Source organism: Sander lucioperca, chromosome 3, assembly GCF_008315115.2.
Source record: "Sander lucioperca isolate FBNREF2018 chromosome 3, SLUC_FBN_1.2, whole genome shotgun sequence".
In the NCBI taxonomy this organism is placed as follows: Eukaryota; Metazoa; Chordata; class Actinopteri; order Perciformes; family Percidae; genus Sander; species Sander lucioperca.
The window spans coordinates 40946421-40966126 of record NC_050175.1 but is presented as its reverse complement, the minus strand read 5'-3'; the positions used below and the strand labels follow the sequence as shown (position 1 = coordinate 40966126).

At 40.1% G+C, this 19706-nt stretch overlaps 1 protein-coding gene across 1 annotated transcript in view; it reads right to left on the bottom strand.

Annotated features, from left to right (window-relative positions):
• Nucleotides 1-19546, bottom strand: part of ddb1 (damage-specific DNA binding protein 1) — a 58334-nt gene extending 38788 nt beyond the window's left edge. Inside the window, exons 1-10 of the mRNA XM_031290035.2 lie at nt 19329-19546; nt 18194-18342; nt 17318-17434; nt 15012-15233; nt 13522-13636; nt 12894-12991; nt 6416-6574; nt 3687-3770; nt 3219-3335; nt 132-234 (exon numbers count right to left, since the gene is read on the bottom strand). Of these exons, the coding sequence (XP_031145895.1) occupies nt 132-234; nt 3219-3335; nt 3687-3770; nt 6416-6574; nt 12894-12991; nt 13522-13636; nt 15012-15233; nt 17318-17434; nt 18194-18342; nt 19329-19389 (1225 nt within the window). The 5' untranslated portion in view covers nt 19390-19546. The remainder of the gene's footprint in view (nt 1-131; nt 235-3218; nt 3336-3686; nt 3771-6415; nt 6575-12893; nt 12992-13521; nt 13637-15011; nt 15234-17317; nt 17435-18193; nt 18343-19328) is intronic.
• Nucleotides 19547-19706: the final 160 nt, after the last annotated feature.

The window sequence follows — 19706 nt, the reverse complement described above, 5'->3', positions numbered from 1 at the left end:
CTTGGCCAGCCAAGGTAAACAGATGTGCAGGTTGAAGTGAAAGGAATAAGGGCCAGATAAAGTCAAGACTTGAGAGGGAGGTGGTGGAAGAGAGAGACACACACACACACACACACAGAGAACACAGAAACCTTTGATTCCCGGAAGGTCAATGCTGGCATGCTCATGAATCCCAATGCCGTTGCGAATGATCCGAAGGGAGCCCTCCTTGAACGCACCAGAGCACGTCACCAGCTGAAAGTGGCACAGAAAGACATAAAGACATTGACTGAGATATGAGGGCTGTGATTTCCCTACTATTTTTAATAGGGTTTTTGATGTAGTTGATCCTATAGTTACTATTTTCTCTAAAACATCTGAAACAGGGGCATGTTTGGTATTTTTGCTTAAAACATTACTTAAAATGATTAATCAATTATCAAAATAGTTACAGTTTGATTTTCTTTTGAGTGCCAAATTGTTCAGCTCTTTGTTATTGCCATTAGTACTAGTAGTAGTAGTTATTATATCCAGCTTCAGTGGTGGTAGCAGTAATAGTAGCAGTTTATTCTGAGATTGCCAGTTCATACATGGCAACAGCGTTGAGATCCAACACCCTGAAGGGGTCTGTACAGTGAGACTAGAGAGCATTAGAATGTTATTCATTCATCCAGTCACAGCACACTAACAGGATTAATACCAGAGGCCATATAATCTCAGTGTCTACCACCTGCCACCCAAAGGCTTCGTTCTAATGGAAAGAACCACAGTGAACCTGGCAACCCACCTAACCCCCCCGAGAGTGTTTTCAAATGCCCTCGGTCACGTTATTTTTAATCTATTGATTTGTGTACACGGACATGTTCATCTCGTTTTTTTCGTGGTGCTCAGCACGGAATGGGAAGCATCCATATGGAGGTTGGGTTTAGGAAAAGAAGAACGGGGAAAGGACACGTCACACGCCGGGACACGACCCGCGGTCTCTGGGGGACGTGCGACAACAACGGGACGGTTGTGTTTAGGAAAAGAACAACGGGGAAATAAAACGCCACACGCGGGACACGATCCCCGGTCTCCGGGGTAAAAGTCCTGTGTTGTTGTCATCCACCACCCCGACCAACCTCCCTATGCGGATTTTCGGCTTTTCATACTACTCCCTACCGTAGTCGTGCTGTCATCACAAAATATGCTCCCCATTGAAATACATTACAACAAAATTCGTGCTCACCACCACGAAAAAAACGACATAAACGTGTCCGTGTACACAAATCAATAGATTAAATAACGTGACCATTTCACGAACTGCCGTGAGACTGGGTTGGACTAAATCCTGATAATCTGCACATAATACATGCTGTTTGTGTATTTGTTACTATTTTTATTATTGTATTTTATCCTTCATAAACCCCAATCTGGTTTGCAGCTGCACATCTGTGAATACAATCATTTTTCATGCTTTTTCTGAGAGGGTCCAGTTATTTTTTTTCCCCTGCAGCTTGTGCATCAGTCCGGTCTTAACTGTCTTGGAATGTGTCCGCACCAATTAACCAGGTCAAATACTCTGTGGATTTAGTGCAAATGGCAAATTAAAACAATTATTGGATTTAGCTCTGGGCCCCAACAGATTAAAATGAGCTTGAGTGTGTGGATGAATACAGTCAGTGGCAGACTGTGTGCTGGTCTGTACCCAGAGAGTGGCTCTGAGCTCTAGTGGACCGCTGCCTTTGGAACCACATCAAGAACCCTGAGGCCTGGTGTCAAACCCTGCCAACAAAACCTTCTGTACTGTATCTCTCTCGTTACTTCACCGTTTCATCTCCCTCTGCCTCACTGATTTGATACAAAGAAGGACAAATGTTCAATCGAGCAACGCTTTTGTCAAACTGTCATATTGGAAATATGTATGAAGAATGTGCCCAAAAACAGACCGATTCATTTTGCATCTGGTTTCATTTAACATAAAGAAGAAATAATAATATGATATTACAGGAACAAGATGAAACTCCTTTGCTGGGTAGAGACATACAATTGTGTCTTATTGTTGGCTTTTAAACTTGACATTGCAATATGGGTTGTCACATTATATTCAGGTAAGCAAACCTAAGTACTAGGGAAGGGCAATATATCGATATCATGATATGAGACTGGATATCGTCTTAGATTTTGGATATCGTAATATCGTGATATGTCAAGTAGTGTTGTCATTCCTGGTTTTAATGGCTGAATTACAGTAAAGTGATGTAATTTTTTTATTTGACTGTTATATCTTTTCTATTATTTGCCTTTACCAACTTAGTCATTATATACACATTAATGATGATTATTTATCAAAAATCTCATTGTGTAAATATTTTTTTGTAAGCACCAATTGTCTACCCTACAATATCGCCGCAATATCGATATCGAGGTATTTGGTCAACAATATCGTGATATTAGATTTTTTCCATATCGCCCAGCTCTACTAAGTACACAGAAGTGCTAAAGATGATTGTTCAGACACACACATGCAGATAGGAAATGACTGCGACGAGGTCTTCACTGTCAGATTTAAAATGGTGTAAATATTATTAGAGGAATCTGACTTTTTTTTGCAATGGACCAAGAAAGCCAATTTAAGTTTGTGTACCAGAGATGAATTTTAACATCAGGTTTTACTGCAGTGCAGCTAAATTATATCTAGATGCAAATAGGATACCAGGCGCGCATTACTCCAGACGTACAGGGACCACCGTCAACAAAAAAATAGACTAGACAAAAGAAGAACACCCAGACTGCCTATAAAACAGGCACAGGAAGCCATGCATTTGATGTCAGCAAGAATACTTGCACTGGGCTATTCTGGCCAGTGGCAGGTTTGTGCTGTAGTATGTTGCATGTTTAATTCTGCTGACAAAAACACTGTTAACACGACGCAAGAAACGGGCTGCATTGGCGGTATAAGCCCAGAGTCCCTGGAGGCTGTGACAAAGAGGATGATAGAGAGAAAAACACAGATGGAGACTCACCATAAGCTATAAAGTGCATCCAGTGACTGTAAAGAGGGTTTTCGGTAATCACCTCGTCATGTTTACATCCTCCGGCGAACGCCCCAAGAAACCTTTTATTTTATCTGAATGATTTGCTTTCAATATGTAGCTGTGATATAGCATGTGTTATGTCTCTTCTGCTTTGCTGGTGGCAAAAAATACATCACTTTTTCCACAGAAATTAAAAAGGATTCAGCGTTTTGTGGCGTTTACCTGGCCCTGGCCCTGCCTCTCCAGGTCCACCACACACATGTCCACGATGGGCCCCAGGTTGGTGAACGTCTCCATCACCGCCACATACGAGCCCTGTTCATTGCTGTCCACGTTGAGCTGCAGAGAAACAAAGAGAACCCTCTTTACAAATCACTGAGAAAGGATGACAGTACATGGTGAACATGGTGATACATGTGATGTGTCATTTTGTATGGATTTCTGTTGAAGATTATCAAAAAGTTAAAAGTTCTAAGATACCAAATGCAAACGTAACATTGTACTTCAAAACAAATGTCAAAATAATACAGTCCAAAGGAGGGACCAAATACTTTGCCATACTCCATCCCCCTTCATGAAACACAACAGGTTTATGGAACGATTTAAAGATTTTAAAAAAAGGATTGCATTTAATGATGTTGTTGATTGTTGTTTGGTGTGGAACGTGTGAAACTGTCTCTTGCTGCTTACCTTCACTAACTGGGAGTCGCCCAGTCTGGAGCCCACAAAGACCACGCCGTTATCCAAGTAGGTCAAACACTCAGCAATGGATGTCTGTCATTGGAGAGAGACACAAAAACATCTCTGAGGCCATATCCACCCGATGGCTGCAACTATGAGTATTTATTTATTTATTTATTTATTTTTTTTAAGCAATGCCATCTGCGTGGTTCAAGGGATGTCACAGTCCATCTGTCAGTCTGTAGTAAAAAAAAAAAAAATGTCTATCCCAATTTCCCAGAGCCGACGGTGATGTCTTCAAATTGCTTGTTTTGTCCAACCAACAGTCCAAACCCCAAAGATATTCAGTTTACTATAATATGAGAAAAAAAAAAAAAAAAGCAGCTGTTACACCGCCGAACGGCATGCTGGGTACCGCTTGCTACACTACTAGGGCTGGGTGATATGGAGAAAATCATATATATCACAATATTTTTGACCAAATACGTCAATGTCGATATTGTGGCGATATTGTAGAGTTGACTATTGGTGCTTTCACAAAATATTTACACAAGGAATTTTGATAAATAATCATCAGTAATGTGGATACAATGACTAAGTCAATAAAGGCAAATAATAATAAAACAGCTAGAACAGTCTGGTAAGTTCAGAAAATTACTTCACTTTACTGTAATGCAGCCTTTAAAACCAGGAAAAGACACCACTTGCGTCATATCACGATATTAAGATATCCAAAATTTAGGACGATACCTAGTCTCATATGTCAATGTCGATATAATATTGATATATTGCCCAGCCCTATACACTACATTCAAGAACAGAAGAAGAAAGAGAGACCGGAGAGGTTACATTGTAGCAAACTAACATTTCAAGCTTCAGAGACGTAACTTTCAGAAAAAGCGCTTTTAATCCTTGAAATAGCCTGATCCCAAATAGCTAGCTGTAAGCAAATGACGCTTATACTCTAGCATTGCTAGGGGACGCAACTATGTCACAGTAGGTGTGTTGCTTAGGACCCAGTGCAGTGTCAAGTGTGAAGTTGTTTGGATTAGCGGTTCTCGAGAAAGCTGCAAGTAATACTGGAGGCAGCGCAATCGGCCCGTTCTGATCAGGCACGCTTTGAACGGACACTGTCAATCAATGACAACTTTTACAATAGATTTGTTTGTTTAATCGTTTGAGTCATTTAAAGCAACACTAAAGATTCTTTTGCACCTTAAAATAATGTTTCCAAAATCGTTTCAGTGGTTCATCAACTCGTTACAGGGTGAACGGCACTTCTGCATTCGCTTTGCGGCTCTCTATCAGCTAAAACCGCACTATGCAAGTTTGCCAGATCGGGTATATTGACAACCAACTGAATATTACTTTCTAGCCCTTCCCATTCTGAGCGCGTTTCAACTGCTACGGTGGCCGAACCCGAAATTAGCTCTTAGTATCTCCATCGTTTACACGCAGCTGTTCTAGCCACTCCAATATTAACTTTGGTCTTGTTGCTTTGCCTGTCACGTTGTCGTTTTAATTCTCTTTTTCCCTCCCGGCTGGCATTCGTCGCGGTGCCACTGAGCCTAAAAGTGCGAAATGCGGAGGTATGTCCCTCTTTGGCTAAGGTATTTTAAAGATGGAGGCGCTACATGGCTGCCGTCATTCGAGTGAGTCGCTCGTATGTATTCTGAATGATTCTGAATGTCAGATTCTACGCTTAAGAGAATACTTTGATTAGTTGGTGGAAGTAATTACACATGAATGAGCACATATTTGTGAAAGAACAAAAGGGGTTTTTGCTAAGAATCAACTCAAAAAATTACACAATGTAGGTTTAAGTATAAACACCAAAGCTTTGCAAATAGAAGTATTTGCTTGCTGCCCTTCACGTCACAACATTGAAGACTGAATTATTTTGCTTTTACGGGTGGTCAAACAAAATGAGAATTATGAGAGATCACTTTAGGCTCTGGCAATTTCAGATGGCACATCATTAGAATGTTTGACCTTTTACATGCTAAACCATTAATTGAAAAACATTTTTGACAGATTACTTAATAATGATTTGCAGTCAACTTTGCAACAACAAAAAGGTTACTGAGGACAATTCTGTTCAGCTATATAGACACACAAATTAAGTATTGACAAAGATGGCAAATAATTGTGTTAATGCACATGTTTGTTGTTTGCCAAATGGAAAGTAGGAAAATGAAAACAAATCCTATTGTTCTAAAATTTTACTTTAGAAGATTCTCCTACTTCGAAAGCTAAATAAACAATTTAAAAAGCTTCTAGTTCCAGCATCACTCAGCCGCATTTTACCTTTCTATTCTCCTTGGCAAGTCATTAGAAGACGTTGCCACAAGCCGAAAGCTGTGTGCCTTTAAGATGAGATTTAGTTTGAGCCCAGGATTGATATAAAGTCATTGTCTAAATCAACTTAAAAGGGAACTGACAGCCTGGCAAGCTAGCAACAAAGAGGTGGGATCATTTTGTCCTCATCTTCCCTACAAGTGTAGACTGATCCTTTAGCTACTGCCAGGTCTATAAACACTTAAAAGAGTCAATCGTAACAAAGAGGGTACTGAAAGGCGAAAGGCAGCAGGAGAAAAGAAATCAACAAGCCACAGAAAGGGTGGTCGAGCCAGGTAGAGAGAAACAGATGGGAGAAATGCCAGAGGATAGGCAGGTGGATAAACAGTGAAGACAGACAGAGAGATAAGGAGACATAGAGAATAAGATAAATAGAGGACCTCTCCGAGCAGCTCCACATGCAAGTCTTTGAGCGCCACTGTGCCATCCATGAGCTCCTCCTTCTCCAACAGCAGCATAAACAGACGTCCCTCCATGTCCCCCAGCAAGTAGCGAGAGCCATTGGGGTCCACCCGGTTGTGACAGACAATGGTGCTTTGCTGTAAATGAGAGTGGAACACAAACAAATCATTAAAATAACACTTGCAGTGGAGGAGCTGCAAGAGCTTGTGGAATTACACCGGTACAGAAGAAGTCTTCATGCTCACCTCATGCATTATCCATATAAATGATATGAGCATGTCCAAGTACAGGCACAGAGGCCTGTCATCACAAGGTTTGGTTTGTTCGTTCTCATTAAGAAACCATACCGCTTCCCCAACGTACAGCTTAAATCTGACTCACAGAGCTACAGACTGTTCAAATTTTAACTGACATGAAAAGCACAGATTAAACAAGGAGGCCTGCCTTCCTGTCAGGACCCTGAATAGACGACCGGCGGAGCAATACAAAAGGTCCAGAATTATTTATTCTTTGGTTCATGTTTGAGAAAGTACAATTTGAAAGTTGATTACAATATTACGATTACAATAGGCACAGGCATATTAATATTGATACAATAATGAATTAGAGCACAACTGATACTGGATTTTTTTTTAAGGGCAATGCTGATATTAAGGTTTAAAAGAAATATGAGGATACACTGGCAGATATTCATATTTTCACATAAGCACATTACATAAAAACGCATGTTGATAAGATTCCTTCAATTTTATGATTGAAGCATTATGAACCAAAACATGTATTGATCAGGGCATTTTACAGTGGAAAAATAACTCGTCACCGCTCTCTGGAGGACAACTTATGCAACAGCAACAATGTTTCTAAAGTACCTAAAAACATATCATTTGGTATTTCTGTACTGCCATATCTTGTGACTTATCAGCTGACATATATGCTAAAACCAATATATCTGAGATAAGCTAATACTGGCTTCTAATAGCAACCTGGCTGGGATTTATTTTAATTTTTGTGTGCTCAATGCATGTTGGCATTTTATACAATATTATATAAGATATGCGTCCCAAATAAAACTGCATAGCCACTTAAAGGTGCTGTAGGTAGGATTGAGAATATCCAGGACATCAACAACTTCTCAGTCCCTCCCCCCTTTCCACTAAAGCCCAAAACGGTCTCCTAAGCCCCTCCCTCCACAAGGGAGAATGAATACGTGTGCATGAGCAGTGATTGACACGCAGTTAGACACCCCCCCCGGCCCTGATTGGTGCATCTGAACAGGGAGCTGTGGATTTTTGCAAATCACAAATCACAAATCACAGGTGGTGCCAGAGGAGCTATATTTTTTTTTAAATGACCTGCTTCATGTAGTTCTACTGGAACATAGGGTCAGTTTCAGCAAATATGACAGAAAGTTAGTTTTACAAGTCTTACCTACTGCACCTTTAAACAGAGTGAAGTAAGAAAATTCTACTGAACCACAAACTATGACAGGAGTAAAAAATAACTTCTCTTCTTTTGCTTTCCACTTGAACAAATTCCCTTGGGATATTGTCAGAGTCACTCTCAGCTTTCAGTCCCAGTTAGATTTGGGCTGCCTGACAACGCAAGCCTAACCCGACTGGCCTGACATGTTTGGGAAAAAAAGCTTTAAGCTTTAAAACTGGAGTTCCTGTCTCCACTATAAGCTGGCTAGAACAGTAGTCCTGATTAGAATTGTTATAAAAATCACGTAGTGTGACTGAGCTTCCTCTACTTTTCCTTCAACAGAAGCTAATGTTATTGCTGTTGTCTACAGTACAAGCCGAGTCAATTTCTCACTTGAACGAACCTTTACAAAACTTCACTATCCTCCTGCCTGTGGTATTGTTAACATCTTCGGTCAAATGGTGGATCTACTTTTATTTTCCCAAACCTCTAGCATCCCTCTCTCGACTGAATGGCAGGTAATTTAGCTTGTTAGATTCAACAAGCGAAAGCAGTCAGCTAGCCCAACATAGACGAGTATTATATGAATTCAGACACATTCAGCAGACCTCCACGCTGGCAGAATGTTTGGTGTCTCACATTTGTTTTTCATTTCTGCGCTCGTGAGTGACAATTTATTAATTGACTGCCAAAAAATTTTGTTATACATCAAAAGAATATGATTCAGTTTCCTTGACACTGCAGAAAAGAGTGTGTTTCAGCTGAATACTAATGTTACATTAGGTGTGGGGGGGAAATAAAAACTTCAGCTTAAGTAAGAGTGGGGTTTCATTAGTCGCATAGTAGTCTCGCATTGCCAGACTAGGGCTGGGCGATATGGAGAAAATCAAATATCACGATATTTTTGACCAAATACCTCGATATCGATACCGCAACGATATTGTAGTGTTGACTATTGGTGCTTTCACAAAATATTTACACAATGAGATTTTTGATAAATAATCATCAGTAATGTGGATATAATGACTAAGTGGGTAAAGGCAAATAATACAACAGTTACAACAGTCTGGTAAGTTCAGAAAATGACATCACTTTACTGTAATGCAGTCTTTAAAACCAGGAAAAGACACCACTTATGCCATATTACGATATCCAAAATCTAAGACGATATCTAGTCTCATATCAGGATATCGATATAATATCGATATATTGCCCAGCTCTATGCCAGACTTATCTTCACAGCGCTGGAGTATGGCCTGGCTGCATTTCTTTAAACCAATCACAACCGTCTTGGGTGGCGCTAAGCCATGGACGCAGTGACTTTGTTTTTGGCAAAGAGATAGCAGAGAAAGGGAGTTACATCCGGAGCATGAGAGACGTGCTGGATGTCAGACTTTATCCCAGCACTGTACATCCGGTAGGCCGGACTAGTCACATAGCAACAACCGACTAACTCTTTCCCACCTCCCCAAGACCTGCTGAGCAATGATGTAGCAATGCTACTGTGAAAGCAGAGTTGTAACCGAGACATGACAGCTTGCAAGGCAATCGTGAGCTGGGTTAGTACAGGCAGGCAGTTTGGGGCTTTTAATGACCAATCAGCAGAGAATCAGTAGGACACAGATATGAGCCAGGAAACAACAGTGACATAACAGTAGGCTTGGAAGCATTTCAAGCAGCACCTACTTCTGTTGCAGCTAAACAACACGCGACACTTGATGGGTGCTTAGTTGGGCTGGGCGATATGGACCAAAAATCCTATCTTGGTATTTTTTCGGCTGAATGGCGATACACTATATGCATCTTGGTATTTTCTGCAAAGTGGGCTAAGCGAAGTCATAGCCACATGTGAGACGTCACACGCACTTTTATTAAAACATACTGTGATCAAATATCAAACAGGTGAAATGGATAGAAAGTTGGATATTGAATTCCAAAATGACCAAGTCAATCAGAAGAAAAAGCATAAATCAATCACCCCTATATCAGACTGATGTTAGTTATCAACACAGCCAACAACTCTAGCAAAGACATTATTTTTTTTATCATGAAGACATAACAAAGCTGTGTAACTCTAAATCAGAAGCTATTACATCTGAACAACTTGAAATGTTCTTTCCAAAATTTATGAGCCCATGGTACCAAAAAGCAGCGCACAAACAGTGATAGAACATTCTCTAATTATAGAAGCTGCCTTGAGATTTGTTAAATGTGAGAGGAGCAGTACAGCAACTGCATCTTGAGCTAAAGTCACCATCACAGCAGTTCTAAACCTGTCTTTCAATGTCCCTTTACAGTAACACAAGGTTCTTTACAAATCAACTCTAAGAAGTACACCTCAGGGTCTCGCATAATAGAAATTCTGATGGCTACTTTTGCTACCACCATTTTTATTTTACTTCATTCGAAGAGCTACGCACCTGGGACTTAGTTTCCCACAAAACCTCTGTTTAACTTGACAAAACTTCACTGGAGCTTCTCATACTAACAATTCACTGCTAACTTTGCTTTGTATTAAAATGATAAAACTCGGATCCTAATGACCAATACGAAACATGGCAAAACATGGCAACATATATACGAATAGAAACAAATGACGGTGCCTTACCTCAACTCTGCAAGTAACATTACTTTGTTTCTACAGAATTGTTGATATAAGTTGGGACCCAACAGTATGGAACGCACTTATATAACGAAAATGTTCATTGTTATTACAAACCCGTTCAATCATCATGCCAGTAGGATGCTTTGCTTTAAATGAAGGTCATGTACTTGTCTCTATGCAGCCTTCCCTGCAGAGCTGGTAGCTTTACATGAAATGGGGCTAAAGAGCTGTCATTTGCTTTACCTCCCAATTACGAAAGGAAAAAAAACAACAACATTGCTAACATACAGTCACAATATGATTACACTATGAAAGTAATATTCTTGGTGTGTTACAAGACACAATGTAAATCAATTCTACACTATAAAATATTGGGTTACACTTTACTTGAAGGTATCTACGTAAGAGTGACATGACACTGTCATGAACGTGTCATAAACATTATAAACGAGTTATAAACGTTTATGACATAACGCTTCTTTTAGTAAGTGTCATTCGGTTTTTGTCATGACAAGTTAGGGTTAGGGTTAGAGTTAGGGTTAGGGTTCATGTGTCATGACTAGCGGTGGTACGATTCATGAAAAAACATCCGAACCGCTCGGTTCGCATGTCTCGGTTCGGAGCGTGTGTGTGTGTCGCACGGTTCGTCAGTACACTGTTAATGTGCACTAACCACTTACTGCCGTAGTGCCCACTTTCGACACCTATGTTAAAACACTTACTGGAAACGACAAGGGGGATGAGCAACATGAACGCAACACATGGCAGCTGATTGGACGAACGCGTCACGTGGTTCTTGCTGCTCCCGAATTTCAAAACAGACTCTAATGGCGTCTCGTTCTGAATACGATCTCGTATTTTACGAAAATAGTTCACCGAAAAGTGTTTCTGAAAACATTTTAAGTGAGAAATAGGCCATACAGTTGCTGAATCTGTCTGTTTTTTTGATTGACAAAGGTCAGTTTAAAAGATTTTCGTCAGATTTTGAGAGGCGCCGAGCCAACCGCTCCTCAGGTGCAGTGTGGAGTGCTGCAGGTCACGTCACATGCAGAAATGTCAAGTGGGAGAGATAAGGAAGGCTGCCCGGAGTTGGAGGATGCGCCAGCGTCATATATAGTCTGGTGTGTGGGAACATTTTGGATTTCATGTTACCTATGATGACAGCGGAAATAAAACAATACATACAGTCATGTGAAAAAATGAGGACACCCACGCTAAAGTTGACTAAAAAGAGGAATACAAAAATCATCTTTTGGAAATTGATCTTAATGCCTTAATTAAAAAAAATTGGAAAAATCCAATCTTTAAGGACACCAGTTTTCTTTGTGAATGAATAATGTATCGTAAATAAATAAATGTTCTTCCTTAAAATACAGGGGGCATAAGTAAGTACACCCCTATGTTAAATTCCCATAGAGGCAGGCAGATGTTTATTTTTAAAGGCCAGTTATTTCATGGATCCAGGATACTATGCATCCTGATAAAGTTCCCTTGGCCTTTGGAATTAAAATAGCCCCACATCATCACATACCCTTCACCATACCTAGAGATTGGCATGGGGTACTTTCCATAAAATCATCTCTCAATGCAACTCAAACCAGCTATTAGGCTAACTGAAATAAAACCATGCCAATCTCTAGGTATGGTGAAGGTTATGTGATGATGTGGGGCTACTTTAATTCCAAAGGCCAAGGGAACTTTATCAGGATGCATAGTATCCTGGATCTATGAAATAACTGGCCTTTAAAAATAAAAATCTGCCTGCCTCTATGGGAATTTAACATAGGGGTGTACTTACTTATGCCCCCTGTATTTTAAGGAAGAACATTTATTTATTTACGATACATTATTCATTCACAAAGAAAATTGGTGTCCTTAAAGATTGAATTTTTCCTAATGTTTTTAATTAAGGCATTAAGATCAATTTCCTAAAGATGATTTTTTTATTCTTCTTTTTAGTCAACTTTAGCATGGGTGTCCTAATTTGTTCACGACTGTAGAACTGCCACTGTGTGCATGTATTGTGCAATATGCATTCAATATGCTAATTTTAGCTATATATCATATGCTGAGGTATATTTCTGGAGTGTTAATGATATAAAGAAAGAAGAAATAACAAGAACCGTACAGAACCGAAAACCGTGACCCTAAAACCGTGATACGAACTGAACCGTGGATTCTGTGAACCGTACCACCCCTAGTCATGACTGTGTCATGACAGTGTCATGTGTTCATGACAGTGTCATGTCACTCTTATGTAGATACCTTCAAGTAAAGGGTTACCAAATATTGCAACTGAATGACTGCTGAATGATGAATAATATCGAAAGCGGGAGGGTTTAGAAAGAACAACTAAATATTCTACTTTTTAAAATGAGACCGATGACAAAAACAGAGCATTATCAACAGCCATGATATGATGTCTTTACCTTGATAGTAGGTGGTGCAATGGCCAAGTATTTATCTCCATTGTGGTAGGTGATGGACTCTTGTCCTATGATTATAGCTCCACCAAATGGCTCTGGCACTAAAATACAAGCACAAAAGCAAGAAAGTCAGGACTAGATTTGTACAATTTCAGGAGCAAACATATGACACAGAGTATGTTCTAAACAGGTATGAGCAGTGCTGAAATAAATACTATTTTCATAATCAATTCATCAATTACATCTATATTTTCAATTCATCTACAATACAGTGGGTGCTGAGAGGAGAATAAAGCATCAAATATACATTAAATAGGTTTTCTATTGTGGAAGACGTATGTGCTGTGGTTTAGAATGTTTTTAATAACTCTTATCATCTTATGCAAAAGATAAAAATCTAAATCATCCCTTCATAACTGCTTGTTTTAGTTTGATTAATGGGTAAAACTCATTTGTATCAGGTCTTTCTTTAAAATTAAAATAAATGAGTGAAATTCAGATAGAAAACAATTCTACTACTAAAATCCAGGTAGAATTCAGATGATCAAAATATCATTAGCAGTGCTTCTGTTGATTTACTAATTGATGAATTGATTATGTCAGTAATGTGTACAGTATATGCTCCGATTACCCGGGATGACCATAGATGCCTCAGCTTCCACATTCTCCTGTTTCCAGGGGCCCTTGTTGAACTCCTTCTCCCTCAGAGAAACCTCGTAGGTCTTCACATGGCGTCCCTGGGGGTCCTACCATACACAACAGGACACCATGTTACATTTTCAAAGAAATGTCTTGAATGAGGGGACAATATGACATCAAGTTTAGGTTCCCTGTGGAGTTTTAGGGCGTTTTCACACCTGTAGTTCATTTGCTTTGGTCCGAATCGGTTGGTGAGTTAGTAAACTTGGAGCGATTTGCCCTCGGTTCGGATCGGTTTGGTTTCACACCTGGAAAAATCCAAGCGTACCAAAATGCACCATTACAAATCACGCAAGAACGTCCACTCCTCTTATTGGTCGGATGTGTCTGGGGGCGGGAGCAAGAAAGTAAATAGAGGAAGGAGGACCTGTGTTCTGGACTAGTGCATATTTCTTGCATCTCCATGGTCAAACCAGCTCATTTCATTAAAATGATTAGACATTGTTTTCGCGAGAGACGTCTGCTCTGGTCACAGAGACTTTGCTCTGCTCTGGCGGCGTCTGTCTCCAATTTTAGCGGCAGCTGGTTTGACCACGGAGATGCGAGTGTTGGACGGCAAGCTTGACCGCAGTCTAGGTCTGTGATAGAAACACTGCAAGCTGCTACAGTTTGCTGCTCTGCTGCATCGCAGAACACAGCTGACTACAGGAGACACTAGCTCAGACTTGCGGAGTAGGCTATGTATAGTTGGTGCGGTTTGAGTACAGATCACGTTCTCACAACAAATGAACCGCTCCTGAGTTTGATTGAAAGCGTACCGAGACCACCTCTTCAAGCAGGTCTCGGTATGCTTGTTTGGTCCGCTTTTGGTACGCACCCGAGTGCGAATGCCGCGTTCTCACCTGCCATGACGAACCGCACCAGCGGGACAAACAAACTCTAGTGCGATTCAACCGAACTAAAGGCTGTCGGTGTGAAAACGCCCTCAGACTTAGAAGCACTATGGGGCATTTTTTTTATGTGCGGGTCTGTTTTTTTTGGGGTTTTTTTTTTTTAAAATCGCGTGCAGGTGACAGATTCCACTGATCAAGGGGCAGTAACACGGCAACATATGATGTAATGTCCCAACAAAGGCAGAAGAAGCCTGCAAACCAGTAAACATGGAACAATGCTGGATTTTAAATACTTAAAAAAAAGTTTATGTGGAAGGAGACGAACTTGACACATTTGTTAGACCTGAAGGATACACACAATGCGTTTTAGTGAGTAGTACAGAACGTAAACACAACATGTGATTGCTTACAGGAAAACTCCACAGGGACAACTATAAAATTGGCCGTTAAACTGCTGTCATACAATACTACAATACAATATTTTACTATCACTATGGGCTTGAAAGAACACTTGAAAAATGAAAACATAAGTCTCTCCTATGCCCTTCAACACACAATCCCACATCAGGTACCACTCCTTCTGCAGTACCTGGTAGATGAAGCAGACGGTTGGGGCCTGGCAGCCATACAGGAAGTGAACATCGATGACCTGCAGCTCCTCCAGTCTGATGTTAAAGGCCTTGAGCTCACGGTTGTCCCGGTCCAATGGGATCACCTTGAACAACCCGTCATACAGCCGCAGGCCAATCATACGGCACTCTGGGTCTACAATTCCGATAATACCCGTTTCCGATGGACGCCCGATACGATCCTGCAAAAGAGCGTTTGACTTAGAAACGTTTGAGGTCAGCAGGACACTTCAGACAAAAATAAATAAATCACATTTGGTGTGTTCTCAGGCTGCTGTTAAATAGCTAGTAAACCTTTATCAGCTCTTTATACTTTGAAATGAGACCTACGAATTCCACAACTTTGCTGATATAAACCCTGTTAAGGAAATGAATGCAACTGACATGTTAAATAAAATAGTCTTGCCAATTTAAATTACAGCATATTCTAATAACATTTGTCATAAATGCAAAACGAGACTGTGCATAGCGTTTGTCTGAATTTAAAGTTTGATTAATGAGGGTGTTGTATAGATATCAAGAAAATATTTATTGAGGAGATATTAGAATACAGCGAATTTCAGGAATCATATTTCAGGGTTTGTACACCTTTACCAAGGTCAAATTCAAGCACTTTTCAAGCACTTTCAAGGTCCATTTTAATGCTTTTTCCAGCACCTTACACCACCGTAAATTACATATCAATACACAGTCAAAATTATTATTTAGTGTTTTTATCACATTAAAAGAGATAATGCCATAAACAGCCACAATTGTGTTTCGTAACAGCAGAAGGATCAGATATTTAAGCAAAACACAAGTTTTATTTTTCAAAATGTATCACTGTCTAAGTAGACTTTGCTTGCTATCTAACCTGCCTGAGTCAATGTAAAAACAATTACCCCAAACAAAATCACTCGACAGGTTCACTTCACTAACCCTGAATTATCACCTTTTAAAATGTTTAATCTCTTCATGGTTCATAACATAACATACAGTAAGACAGCTAGGGAGAGGAGCACTGAGTGGGAGTCTTTTCACACTTTTTTCCAAATCTAGGGCATGCCATACAAACTTGTAATGGTTCAGTCATATTGACACGTTTGTCTTCCACTCTACAAAGTTTGGGCTGCCTATGAAAAATACTTTTCATTATATTAATGTCCAAATATTGCTTCCCAGATAATGTGATTTTCAGGCTGTAAAACTGAAGTAATTTCAAGGGCTGAAAATATGAAGATATAGGATTTGAACAGAAATATTTTACAGGCCTTGGTTTTGGGACACATTCTTGATGAGACATGGTTTGAACAAAATCTGAGACAGTGCAACAACAACAACCTGTAATGACATTTTAACACAGAAGACTGACAGTGCACAGGCGCCTGCCTGATAAATAGCCTATATTATGTAATTGAAAAAAAAATTGTATTTCATTGCCAAGATATATATTTATCTACTGGAATAGAGCAGTGTAAATATTGCATAAGGCCATCCTCAACCTTACAGTAGGCTACTTGTATCATTGTATGACACTCCATCTGACACGATTTCTGTTCAGCAATCAACGATTGTTGTTATGCACTGGGCTAACGTTTGCAGGTTTTAATTTCCGGGTAGTTAACGTTACAGTTACTGTGATGTAACTTTGGCTATGTTCACTACATATTCCACAAAACGAACGTGCCATAACGGACGCAATACTAATGTAAGGTATTTTATTGTGTAACCTCCCAGTTGAGGCTTAAGAGGAAGTTACAATAAACATAGAGCTTTTATTGTGACGGGAAAAACGGAAGTGGATAAAGTGTAGTATTTTCTGACGTTTGACTGTGTCAGGGACCAGGGTTGAATAAAGTGAGACGTGCAGTGCCGTCTTCGTTCCAGCATTGGAAGCCCGTGTCTTTATTTTACAGCCAAACCTGAGTCTAGACAGTATAAGAAACCCTCGGTTACACTAACATTACATTATCACACCAAGTACTCTCAGTCACTTAGCCTGCGAATTACTAGTGTAAACAAATAGGCGCTAACGTGTACAGTAGGCTATTTCAGTTGGCTAACTTGAAAAGTCTATGCGTTACCCTCCACATTTTATTTCTCCATTTAATAAACAAACAATTTAGTCAGATAGGTATTTGTTGTGAAAGAAATACAGTTACAATTTCAAGCATTTTATCCAAAATGTAAGCACTTTTCAAACCTTGAAAACACAACATCAAAATTCAAGCATTTTCAAGGCTTTCAAGCACCCGTACCAACCCTGATATTTGTATTGCAGGCTCACCTGGACATTGCCGTGGGCACGAGTGATGATGTCAATGCTCTCCCCGTTCTGTTTGTATTCGAGGATGCAGGCGTTGTACTTGGACGTGAGAATGAACAGCAGGTCCTTGCTCTCACCCTGAACAAATGGAAGAAATTTTCAGCCTAATTAGTAGGGGCAGCATGACCAGCCTATGAATCCACTGTTTCCACTGTCTTTTTTTTCTAGCCAAGATTTATAATAACGACTTTTCAGGAGGTGTCCATTTTTTCTTTTTCAAATTTCTGTTATTAAGATAACATACTATTGCAGTTTTTCCACTGCGTGGTACGGTATGACTCGACGCGCTCTTCTTTGGTTTTCCATTAGCAAAAGTTGTGGATAGTACCTGGCACTTTTTTTGGTACCACCTTGGTCGAGGTTCCAAGCGAGCTGAGCCGATGGCGATCAGTTTAGAATCCCGCCTACACTGTGGGGGTACTATCGCAGTGGGAAATGAAAGAGAAAAGTACCGGTACCAAAAACGTGAGTCGAGTCATACCATACCATACAGTGGAAAGGCAGCATAACTGGCACAGACATCTGCCAGGAACAACATAGAAGAACAATTTTCCCAACTGTAAAATGTCCACCTGAAAACAAAATTTAAAGAGAATTAAGGAACAAAATAGACTAGAAATATATTTAACATGTTTTGGCCTTATTTCTTGGGGAAATGTATGTGCATTCTGCCTCAAATAAGTTTTTTTAAAAACTTGTCCACGGTGCAACAAAAAAACACAAACAGATCTTCAGTGAGACAAACTAGTTAACCAGTTATCCCAACAGCCCACCAACTAGTTCATTTTAAGAAATGTTTACACATTGCTACTGACCGCACACACCCACAACCCTTACCTTTGGCCTGAAGAGCTCCATGACAGCAATCTTTCCATACATGCCCACCTCCTTGACGGGCCTCAGCCCCTCGGCTGTCACCACATAGATCTCCAACCGTGTGTTTTTAGCTATGAGCAGATTGAGGTCTTCAGCAGAGGTGAAGTGACCTGGAGACATATCAACATTTGTAACATGTTAATTACACGGTTGATGAGGTAAGAGCAGCGGAGTAAAAGATGACTAAAAAGCAGGGGTGTTGAAATTAATCATTGCATCGATGCATCGCGATGCAGACCTAGGCGATTCTGCATCGATGCAGTGACAGACCATAATCGATTATTGCCTACTGATGTTACTTGTTGATTTTCCAGTCACTCCTGTCTGTTGTGTTCAGACTCCGCTACATTCAGGAAGTGTCTTTTTTTAAGGGCAGATACAATGAAAAGGGAAGTTCATTCTTGAATTTGTTGATGAAAACCAGTATATAATAATATTGATGAGGTGATGCACAATCAAAAATAATAACCCCCATCATAAAGTACCTGAGGCCCTACCTGTGATGTATTAAAATAATCTTTTTTTGTCCAAAATTATTATATTTACTATACTATTCTACAATACTATAATGATGTGAAACAGAGAAAAGCAAGACAATGTTCACATGTGATAGACTAAACCAGGCTCATTTCACTCAACTAGATTCATGATTGAAGATGCTTATTGTCACTCCGGTTATACCAGATTGCTAAATAGCCTTTGTATGCATGTATCACGCAGTTTGGAATAGCTGCGCCGTTGTATGTTTGTCAGCAAGAGAAAACGCATTTTGACCTGGGGTAACGAGAACCAAACTAGGCACGACAACAGCTAACGTCAGATCCAAAAGAAGAACTGACGAAAGGTTCACCGGATCGTTACGTGCGTTAGAACAAACAAGACATGAACAGATAAGAGACGTGTGTGTCAAGCCTTGCATACAGACGAGTATGCCTAGAATAGCAAGTAAACATTTGACTTAGCAAAACAACAGCTAGCTGCTACTACAGGCCTGTCTGGAGCACTTTACTTGCAGCGCGGGAGCACAGCTAGCACGCAGGTGGCAAATGTCCAACCACTGCACAACTGCAAAGAAAAACAAACAGCGGATATTTACCTGTGATGCAGGCATTGACTGCCGTAGGTTTCTGAGCTGTTACCACGTAGTTGTACGACATTTTTTTTGACAACAACAAAAGACAAACACCAGAGTAGTGTTTTAATCCAACACAAGTGACAAAATCATTGATAATAAAACTTCCGGAAGTAGTTAGCTGAGCCGTTTAGGCATAGGGCATAACGGCAGCGAAAGAGCGGATACTCTGAGTTAGAGCGCCCCCTTTGTCGCGGAAGCTATAGGTTTCAATGATTAAACTACTCGGTAGGGGAAAGTAACTCAGTGCATTTACTCAAGTAGCCTACTAAGCTCAAGTATAATTCTGAGGTACTTGTACTTCACTTGAGTATTTCTATTTTCTGCAACTGTATACTTATA